The 11,789-nt window shown below is 32.8% G+C and overlaps 1 protein-coding gene across 1 annotated transcript; it reads left to right on the forward strand.

Moving 5' to 3' along the window:
• The first annotated feature begins 2,493 nt into the window (after positions 1 to 2,493).
• On the forward strand, positions 2,494 to 10,404 carry LOC134856284 (uncharacterized). Its single transcript, XM_063872633.1, has 2 exons — positions 2,494 to 2,561; positions 8,776 to 10,404. Exons 1-2 carry the CDS (start codon positions 2,534 to 2,536, stop codon positions 10,389 to 10,391), a joined length of 1,644 nt encoding a protein of 547 aa, XP_063728703.1. The 5' UTR covers positions 2,494 to 2,533; the 3' UTR covers positions 10,392 to 10,404.
• Positions 10,405 to 11,789: the final 1,385 nt, after the last annotated feature.

The raw sequence follows: 11,789 nt of genomic DNA on the forward strand, positions 1-11,789 counted from the left end.
GAAAACTTACATTAGTTTTTTTTCGCAAAATCGAAATTCCCAACCCTGTAGTTGGGTCCTGTCAGAGTACTCTCCTCTCAAAGATTTCGTATCTTGCTTCCAAATATGACTGGTCACTTCTTTGTAGTTTTCGAGATATGACATTTTTTGTGATTTTTTTTAAAAAATTTTAGCAAAACTTAAATTACTACGACTTTTTAAAAATCTGAAAATTCAACCCCGTAGTTGGATACTTTCACAGTTCTTTCAAGGATTGCGAATTTTGCCTCTAAATATTACTGCTGAAATATCTTCGTAGTTGTCGAGATATGACGTTTTTTGTGATTTTTTCAAAAAAATTTCAGAAAACTTGTATTAATTTTTTTTCGCAAAAAAATTGAAATTCCCAACCCTGTAGTTGGGTTCCTGTCAGAGTACTTTCAAAGATTGCGAATCTTTCCTCTAAATATGACTGCCTATTTCCTTGTAGTTTTCGAGATTTGACGTTTTTTGAGATTTTTTCAAAAAGTTTCAGAAAATTTAAATTATTATGATTTTTTAAAAAAATTTGAAATTCCCAAACCTGTCCTAGGGTACTGTCAGAGTACTGTCAAGGATTGCGAATCTTGCCTCCAGATATGACTGCTCAGATCCTTGTAGTTTTTGAGATATGATGTTTTTTTGAGATTTTTCCAAAATTTTTCAGAAAACTTAAATTATTATGATTTTTTTTCGCAAAATCGAAATTCCCAACCCTGTAGTTGGGTCCTGTCAGAGTACTCTCAAAGATTGCGAACCTTGCTTCCAAATATGACTGGTCACTTCTCTGTAGTTTTCGAGATATGGCATATTTTATGTTTTTTTGCAAAAATTTTAGGAAAACTTACATTATCATTATTTTTTAAATATCTGAAAATTCAACCCTGTAGTTGAATAATTTCAGAGTACTATCAAGGATTACAAATTTTGCCTCTAAATATCACTTCTGAAATCTTTGTAGTTGTCGAGATACGATATTTTTGGTATTTTTTTCAAAGATTTTTCAGAAAATTCTAATTAATTAGTTCTCAAAAATTGAAATTCTCAACCTTGTAGTTGGGTGCTGTCTGATTACTCTCAGATACAATTCTTGCCTCCAATTTTGACTGTTCAAATCCTTGACTGTTCGCTATATTTCGGTGTTGTTGCAAATTTTGCCACATGCGACTGCTGAACGCGACTGCACAAATGCTTTTTTTTTCGGGATGTGACGTTATTGATTTTTTCAAAATTTCAAAGAATTATCATCAAAGAAATTCAAAAAATTTGAAACTACTAACTTCATGAAGATACAACCTTATTTTCAGCGTAAACCCAGGCGTCTCAAATCTTTCCTCTTAATATGAATGCTCAAATTCTTTTAGTTTCCGAAATCAATAGTTTTTTTTGAACTTTTGTTTCGGGAAACAGGTTTAAAAAAGTTCACAAAATTCTGAATTCCTAACCCTATCGTAGGGTGCTCTCAAGGACTCCCAGTGATTGCAAATCTGGCCTCAAAATTTCTCAGGAAACCCAATAAGTGTTCGAGATGACGCTTTTAAAATAGGAATTAAAAAAAAATTAAAAAATTCGAAATTACCAACACTGTAATTGGGTGCAGTCACTACACTAAAAGTTTGCAGATGTTGTTTCCAAAATCAGCGGTTTTTCATGAGTTGTTGAAAAATTTCGACGCACCGGAGGTGCGCTAAACGCTAGTCCTTAGCTATTACTCTAACAGATATAGTAAAAGTTTCATTTGCAAAACGATTTTTCACAATCGAACTTTATTTGTTACATCGATTCAAAACAGATTTGAGATAGAAAATGTATTTATTGTCAATCTGATGTTTGTTGGTTTTATAAGCAAAGCTTATTTACGTTTAGTTTTCCGAAATTTTGATTAAACAAAAATTAATATGCCACAAGAAATGCAACTTAACCTTCTTTAAGGCTCCAAAAATACATCTCACCTGGACACGTAAAAAGCGGTGAGTGTCTATTTTTTATAAAGCAATCTTTGCAAACTTATAAAATTTACAAGTTGAGGCTTATTTATTGGAAATGATATTGAATAAAATTAAAATAGGTCCATAGTTGATAAAGTTTACTAAAATTTCCCTCAACTAATTCATTTTTAATCATACTATATACCAAAAAATTGGTTATTAAACCCTGTTTTAAACCCAACCACACTCATTCAGCCCTAAACAAAATCAAATCAATCAGTCCTTTCATTTCACAAGAAAGACCACATTTGAGGGCCGCACTGTTAGAAATGGCATCTGCATCTCGCGGTCAGTGTTTCGACCAAATACACCTCGGCTGTCCCAGTTGTGGCGAGGAAATGACTGGAGAGGTGCCGGAGCTTCCATGTGGACATTGCATTTGTCACCCATGCGCTATGAAACTGGAATCCGAAAATATCCAGAAATGTGTGTTGGAAAACTGCCCAAACAGCAGAATTTCCTTTGGATATAAAATAAAGTGGCTCAACCTTCCTCGGAGACCTGTTTCTGAAGTTGAAAACAATTTCATGATGCCACTTCCTCCGCCTTATCAAGGTATAAAATATTAACAAAAAATTTGTATTTACCACATCGAAAATTTATCGAAAAAGCAATTGAAAAAAAGAAGAAAAAACACTGTGTGGCTGAACTTTTTTTGATGGTGATGGTTAATACCATTTTTCAAGAGTGAAACTAGTATGACTTAGAAAATAACCAAAAAAAGTTTGTGAATGATTTTCACCATCTTTTGAAAATTTTTGCAAGAACTACAGTTCTGATTTAAATTATCTGGACAAAATGAACAAAACTTTCAAACAGAAAAAAAGTTAATTAGAATTTCGTTATATTTTTTCTACGAAAGACTCAACCAAAATTTTACCCCAAAAATGGGTCATTTTGGCTTTTTCAATTAATCAAGAATTATGCTGAAACTACTTTGTTAATTGATTAGGAATATATATCACAAGAAGCCTCTTACACAGTCCAACAATGTTTTAGAAAGGTTAAATCTCCAAAAATTTGTATCAGAGAAATTAGTTTTAATTGATAGTCAAAAATGTGATTTTACTATATAAAACCCAAAAACTTTGCTTAAAACAAATTTTAAACAATTTACTCAATTTTTTGGAGATTTATTTTTTCTGGAATTTTGTTGGGATGTGTTAGAGGCTTTTTGTGATATCAATTTCTCATCTTTAAACTAAATAATTTCAGCGTAATCCTTGATTAATTAAAAAACCCAAACTGATCCAATTTTTGGGTCAAAATTCTGGTGAGAATTTTGGAGAAAAAATTCCACCATAAAAATTTTGATGAAATTCTAAACAAATTTTGTTTCTCTTCACTTTTTGTCTAATCTTAACCAAGGTTAAGAAAAACTCGTTTAAAATTACGAAAAGTCTTACTCGTTTTGTCCAGATAATTTAAATCAGCACTGTATAATGCTGGCCTTACAAAAACTAAATATTTCAAAGGAATTTTTAATTTCTTTTCATCGTTTTTATGAAATTTCAACATATAACCTTATTTTCGACATATACCGACCTGCATGAAACTCCATCAGTTTCAAATAAATTTAATGGCCAGCTATGAGGACCAGTAAAAAAAATTATTTAGTCAGAAATTTGTTTTCTCGAAAAAATTTATGTTCGTTTGAGTAAAACCAAAAAAAGGTAAAAAAATGAATGCATTAGGTCATCAACCGACGGTGACTGAAATGGAAAAAAAGATTTTTTTTTGTGAACTCAATAAAAGGAACGGGGTTCTATGTAAATAACTCAAAGTAATACGTGAATCTCGATTTAAATATAGAACAAATTCCCAACAAATAAAAAAAGTAGGTTCCTTTCCATTTTTATTGATTTTACTGAAATTTATTTGAAGCCTCTCAATTTTTTTTTGAATGATTCTTTTCTTGTTTTAACTCTTATAAACTCAAAGAAAGCACTGAAAGTTTCGACTGCCTTTTAATTGATCTCGGATAATTTGATAAATTAAATACTGACTGATGAAATTTAGGCTGACAAAATCAAAAATTAAGAATGGCAATTTGAGTCGTGTATGGAGATAATTAATTTCATTAGCTGCCTCAATTCTGTTTCAAACAACTTAGTTATTTAATGATGATAAAACAAACAGTTTTCCTCGTACTCGCCGCAAGATATTATAGTAGGATACTATGGCCACACTTGGCTGGCCACATGCAGAGCATGAGATCAATCCCCCGAGGCCAGAGTTTTGTTAAAGTGGTCTGAACAAAAAAAAACACCCCGAGCACATGTATTCCCCACTTTATTCGAAATTTGGAACAATAGTTAGTTTCTAGAACGTTATGAGAGTTGGAAACAAAACAAAAGTCAAGTTACACATAAAACATGCAATTGTTACACTATTTTACCAAAACAACTGAAAACTTGTCAAATTTACACCACATTTATGAGACTCATTTTGAGATCACTTCATTTTTGTTTCTCTTACTGCAATCTTAGAGACACAAACTTTTTTCGTAATGGCTGCTGCTGAATCACTGGCTTGCTGTATAACAAACTGCTGGAATGGATTTTTCTTCAGTTGTTTGAATTATTTGAAAAAAGTGTAACTACTGAATAACCGAAGTATCACAATTAAGGCATCACCAACAAGTACCCTCACAGAGTGCATTTTCTTATCATGTATTGAATCGAATAAAATCAAATGGGATTTTAAATCGAAGATCTAAAAAACTTTAAGCTCTTGAGAAAAAAGCATTCGAGCATTAAAACATCTTAATGTTACTGTTTTCACTACTCGAAGATCGGAAAAGAGCTTGCAATTCACGCGGTTTGTTTTCAGCTAATTTTTGCTACCAAAAGAAAAACTCTTAACGCTAAAAAATGTATTTTATGGAAGCCCGTATGGCCGTAAAATCAATTTTTTACGGAAAAACAATATAAAATCTCGTTTCGAGAAGTATTTGTCATAAATTTTTTGTTTTTCAAAAAAAAACTATTAAAAAAAGGTATGGGAAGGCAATTGTAACGTTAAATCAATAAGATCAATAAGGCAAATTTTCTATTTGTCCTATTTCAATTGCGGCTTATAGAACAAGAAATTATATGTAAAATTTGACTAAAATGCAGTTTTGTTTTCTTTTTTCAACGACATTCATACTTTGTCATTTAAGATTTCTCCTATATCGATTTAGTAGGAACATTTTGTGATTCGTGCACAGCTACGCGCTATTCATTTTGCTTTTGACATTTTTTAAAAACTAATTTGAAAGTTTTCTCCACGTCTATTTATAGCGGTTGTTTTTCCTTTTCTTGCAGATTATTTCTTACGAGTATTTCTTGTCATGTTGAATTTCGAATAATTTTGTTTGTTGGATATTGCAAGTATCAAATGCTGCACAAACTGAACATTGGAAACACATAAAATTGTTTCAAAGTGTCGAGCAATTACAATGCTCTTCTTCAGTAAATTAGAAGGTGAAAAAAGTATCGTTCCTTGTAACTCTCTTTTCACAGTATTTTGACAGCTCTTGACAAAAACAACAAAAAGTAGTTGAAAATAATAGCAGCACTATTTTTCTCAAAATAATTCTGAGAAAAATTCATGTTTCCTTTTCTTCCTCAATTAAAAAAAGACGCGAAATCAGGAGTCAGGATAAGAGCTAACCAAAATAGTTTTTCTAAATTGAGCTGATTTTATCACGGTCAAACGGTTTTAAAACACAAAAAATTTGAAGTAACGGCATATTTTACTTCAATTGCAAAAGTTTTTTTTGGTCAAGAACAGTCTATCAAAAATAAGCGTATGACATTATTTGGCAGAGGTTTATTCTATCTTAACTTGAACTCTTTGCCAAATTTCATGCTGTAGGTGACTTATTCTACTTTGTTGCCACAGAAACATTTTTCTACATAGACAAATAGTGGCTAATTTATGTCAGCATAATCGTATATAATAATTTTTTCAACAAATCTAAATAGCCTTTATGATGGTGGTCGCTCTTAATTATAAATAAATTTGGGGCCCTTTAGCAAAAAAGACGAAAGATTGATGTCGAGGTTGCTTTTTCAACTTTAGTCAAATATGAAATTTCATCTAAATCATTTTGACATTTTTCTTATCATGGGAAAAATTTTGATAGTCAAAGGTCAAAATCAATTTTTTTTTCAAAAATTGTCTTATTCAAAAACTTTTTTTTTGGGATATCTAACGCGTACTTGGTTGCTTTTTTATAATTCTTGAAGACGGAAACCATTCTGGACAGAAACGTTTCCCAATGAAAACAGTTCACAATGATGCAGGCTAGTTTTCCATATGTTGAATTTTAGGATTCAAAGTATGTTAATTTAAGTATAAAAAAGGCTGTGAACTTTATGTTCAGAAATAAAAATTAAAAGTTCTCTACAAATTTAATTCATTGACAACAATTTACCCCAGGTACCCTGAAGGACAATAATTGAAAAGTAAAAAAAAACTGCGTTAATTAAAAATTGAATATTGCCAAAAAATAAATTTATTAATCTCTTGTAACAAAAACTAATTATAAAACCCTAACGCGCGCAGTCAGAGATCTTATAACAAAAACTTTTAAAGAAACCCTAATTAGCCCAACTCGATCAAACGAACCTAAAAAAGTGACAAGCTACAACCAATAACAATTCTCGTGATGCCCATGCCACCCACGCTTAGAAGTTCTACTGAAAAAAATGTACGGTCTCAATTTGCTTGATTTACAATGTTTGGGATCAAGAAAATCAATTCTTAACATGAAATAAAAAACCTCTGGATTCGAAAATATTTTTTTTTGATATTCAAACAAAAATGAAGAAAAGGCATTTTTATCATAAAAATAATTATTTTGAGCAATAATTCTGGATTTCTTAATTTGGTTGCGGATTCTGAAACAAGAAAATGACATTAAAATTTAAAAAACACTGCAGTTATTTTTCTTTTTCATCAATTTTTCTGCTTTGCCATTTTGGATTTTTTCTTACATCAAATAAAAAAGAACATTCTGTGCTGCTTAAGAGATTGTTTGATTTCATGATTTGTCAAGGATTAATTTGAAAAGTTTTTTTTATTTTTTATGGAATTTTTTTGCACGAAAAATCAAATATTTTTTATTAAGAAACGGTGAACGTAGTTCAGACTCCTTTATAGATCGTAACTACTTCCTTTCCGTTTTTTTTGCAAAAATTTCGGAAAAAAATATTTTACGTCAATTTACTTTTTTGCAGTTTTCTTTTTGATTCATTTTCAAGTTCAAAAATTTACATATGTTAAAAGGGAGGCTACTTGCTTTATCGACCGGCAAAAGCGCAAAAACCTAAAAAATTTGTGATTGAATTCTAATTTCAAAACTAGAATTTAATTTTAAATTTCCCAACGAAAAAAAGTTTACCTATTGATCTAGATATCTCAAAATAGATTAATTTTACTTTAAAAGGTTCAATGATAAATTGAAAAAAAAAATTCAACGAACTTTAAGGCCACCTATTTTTTCTCTGAAACTCGAAAAATGAGATCTTTCAAAAAACAAGCCAGATTTTTCCTGTGCTTCGGGTTCAATGACTCTTTTGCAACTGTCTGCTAGCTATGTTCACATTAGATAATTTTGACAATTGGGATTGGCACTGATTGAATAGTGCACACATTAAAAATTGGATAAAACCTAAACGCTTTTACCATAAATATTTAAATATTTTGGCTTGTGCCATAAATACCATGAAAGTGTTTCAAAATGTCGAGCTCTCATTCTGCTTGTTTTCAGCAAATTGGAAAGTGGAAAAACATCGTTCAAACTATTTTTTTGTAATAATATTTTGACAGCTCTTGACAAAAAGGTTGACACAATTGTTAGACTAATAGTAGCCTTATTTTTGTAAAATTAATTCTAAGATTAATCCTTCTTCCTTAATTCCTCAATTAGGAAAACGAAAAAATAAGAAAAAGATATAATATTAATGTTTATAATCAGGATACGAGCTAACCAAAAACGTTTTTTCAAAGTTTACATGATTGAGTTTACGTTTTCTCTTTTTACAAATGATTGTGGGTTAGTTTATGTAAGCATGCAAATATACGCATCCTTCCAAAAATTTGAATAGCTTCTATTATGCGGGTCGCTCTTAAGTTAAAAAAACTTTTTTGATCCAAACTTTGTAAATATGACGAAAAATTGTTGTCGAGGACCCCAGAAAAATACGTCATTTTGCTTAAAACATTTTTGGTTTTTTATATCGTTTGAAAGCATCTGATGCCCAGATGTCGAAATCAAAATTCTTGTTTTTTTTGCAAAACTTATGTTTTATAAAATTTTTGACAATTCGGGATACCTAACTCGTACTTGGTTGCGTTTGTATAATGAGTTAAGACGGAAACCATTCGGATCAGAAACGGTTCCCAATAAAAACAGTTCCTAATGAAAGACAATATTTTTCCGAATGTTGAAATCTAAGATGCAAAATTTGTAAGCTTTAGAATAAAAAAGGATGTTTTTATACATTTTTCTCAAGAAAGAGAATTTTAGTTTTCAATCCATTTTTTTTCATTGACAAAAAACTTCACCAGGCACTCTAAAGGACAAAAAAGGAAAACTGAAAGAAAAAAATCTGAAAACATAAAATTGAGCGCCGCCAAAAAAATTGTTTTATCGCGTACTTGTAGCAAAAATTAACTCAAAAACCCTAACAGGGGCTGTCAGAACATTCAAGAATTTACTTTGACACGCTTCATCCTACGTAAAAATTTTGGTGCAAAACTGTCAAATGTGTTTCAGAAATATCACAGGCTACAACCAATTTCAGTTATTGTGATGCCCATGCCACCCATGCTCAGCAGTTCTTCTGCAAAAGTTGTATGGTCTCGATTTGCTTGATTTGTTGGGATGAGAATCATGAAGATGAGAGCAAACATACAGTCATTACGATGGAAAAGTACTTGCAGCCCCAGGAAAAGATTCAAAAGAAACTCCGATCTTATCAATCAGAGTGTAGCAAAATGACTGAACTCGTACGTCAGTGGCCCAACTTTGTGGGCCAATTTCAAAGCGTATCGCGATTGCAGGATGAAGTTATGAAAAGTAGGACACCAAACGAGGTTGAAACTAAATCAAACGATGTGAAAGTCAAAATTGATAATGAAAAAAAGAAGTTGAAGAGTTTTAAATCCGATATTTTGTCCCAATTTGCTATCATGGAAACCGCTATTGAATCTATCTTCATCGAAGATATTGCTACCAAGGTTGTCCTCTCTGGCAACTTGATCACCCAAGATGAAGACAGGTCATCTAGTGGTACGACTGGTACTCCTCAGACAGGAGGACTGGTTAGAGGCAACGATAGAAGTGAGACGAGAGAAGAAGTAAATGGGAGAGTATTGGTTGGGTTTACCGAGATTGGGAAGACCGATGATGTGATCTACTGCTTTAAGGCTGTTTATAACTCCAAGACCAGAGAGTTGCTGTGCAATTGTTTCCAGTCTAACGAACTTATGATTAAAGTGTTTGGTGTGACAGGTGAGCAGAACGATCAGTTAGATCTGAAGAGACATATGAAATGGTCAGGTTTGCGGGGAACAGAAAACGCATTGTGGGACATTTGTGTAGACGAAACGAGTAACACTTTGTATGGAGTTGTTGTGAACAAGAAAGGATATGTTAGTAGAGTGGAAGAATTGGATCAAATTAGTCTGAAGATGAAAGCAGTGTTAGACACACAAGAAGTACCCTATGGAGGAGGTTCTGTTCTTTGGTACTTGAGATCCAAGAATGGCACGACAGTTTTAGCAGTTTGGGACGAAAGAAAAAAGAGCAAGTGGCACAGTGTTATAATGTACAAGAACAATGCTCGACTGTGCACTGTTCCTCTGGACATAAAAACGGATGGTTGTGTGCCTGACCGTGGTAGTGTGCTGATGATCAACGAGACCAAGATGCTGCTCAGTTGTGGCTATGGAAGCAAAAAAATCGCAGTGGTGTCATTGAAACAACAACAACAAACACAGCAACAACATTACACTCAAGCATCACCTTCATCAACAAACTTTTCAGCTACAACAAATATGAAGATTGTTTATCTAGCTACACCTGGAAGTCTTAGTATTGCCTCTCTTGTATGGACACCATCAGTGCATCCTTTCCAAGGATATCTCTTGATTGGGGGCTACCATGCATCTTCCATTCAATCGGAAATATTTAAAGTAGACTTCGAAATTGACTTCAGGGGTGTTATACATGGGGAAGAGTTGATACTCAGACATGCGGAAGGTGTTCCACCCCTGAAAGACATCCGGGGATTGGTTCAAATTGATCACTCGACTGTTTTCGCTGTAAAAGGAGAATTTTTGATTCAATGCAATCCGCTTTTGCTGAAACAGGAGTTCAGCAACACTTGAATACATTTCTCGATTTCACAAACAACTCCATTGTTATCCGATATCACAACTAAATTTGTTCACCTGGCAGCTAAATGACAATGATATACTTACATATTGAAGTGAAAAAAGTCTATTAATCGAAAACTTGTGCTTGTCCTTCATCAATTACAGTTATGTCTCATGCAAATCAGCAACTCAAAAAGTTACCGTTTTGAATATTTACTAATGCATTTCATTGATAATTAAAGTTTATGTACACAAAGCAGTGTTTTACACTCCCACCTTGCTTTGTTTAAATTTCATGATAGATTTGACGTTAAAAGGTAGCGTCCTATGGATAACAAAAGGTCTTTTTATAACTTACAGCCTTATCAAATTCAGAATAATAATGGCTCGTTCTATTCAGCCTTTCGGTTCAAAAAAAATTCCTGAAAAGCTTAATGGGAAATCCGGGACAAAAATATTCGTGAGTAGCCGCCGGATATGCCCCACAATGCGACTCTTTAGTCCTAGAGAGTAGTTCAGGAACCCGGAGACAAATAAAGTAAGCATCAGGCAGGGAACCCAACCAAATGTATCGTACGATGATACCCCACTCCCAACCCCCAATAAAATAAAATAAAGGTAAAAAATTATTTGCGCTTGGTATGAAATGCATCCCGGGTCGAAGTGCTCGATTTTTGTTCCGACTTTCTCGACCAAATTTCGGTATGTTTTGACTTTCTCAACCAAATTTTGGTATGTTCGGCATTCTGGAACCAACAAAAGCATGTATGTTTCCCCGGATCCAACAAATATGTTTCAACATATCTGAACTCAACTTTGTACATTTTAATTAGTTAGTTAGGTAGGTTAGCTTGTTTTATTTGTAGATATGTCACATAATCCCATTTGTACATATCATTTTGTCAGCTGTACAATCGCTGTAAATATCTGTTTAATTGTGTAGGTAGCCTGTATATATTACCATATAATCATCTCCATTGTAAATTTTACTCTCTGTGAATTTCCATTGCTGCTAAACGCGGTTACTTTTTGTTTCAACTTTAGCCCTGGTGGAGTGTCGGAAGAATGGATGTATGTGTGATATTGGCTAGATTGAGGAGCGGGCAGATATAAATTTTTAGGCAGTGGGGAATGTTGTGATTTAGTATTTTAGTATCTCTTAACCTTGAACTTTATTGATTAATCAAGTACCAGCTAACGTCCACTCTACGAAGTCCAGTGGACTTCGACTCACTAGTTGCTCTTTTTAGACTACAGTCAGTTTTAATTTACACAATAATTTTATTCCTTTTAAACTTAGTTAGATAACAGAATTTCCAGTATTTCACACCTTTTATTATGGCGCAGTCAGCAACTGATTCGAATCTGCGGGGAATACCCGCCTTTCGGCCAAACCACACGGTAGAACCT

Source organism: Symsagittifera roscoffensis, unplaced genomic scaffold (assembly GCF_963678635.1).
Source record: "Symsagittifera roscoffensis unplaced genomic scaffold, txSymRosc1.1 SCAFFOLD_478, whole genome shotgun sequence".
Classification (NCBI taxonomy): Eukaryota; Metazoa; Xenacoelomorpha; order Acoela; family Convolutidae; genus Symsagittifera; species Symsagittifera roscoffensis.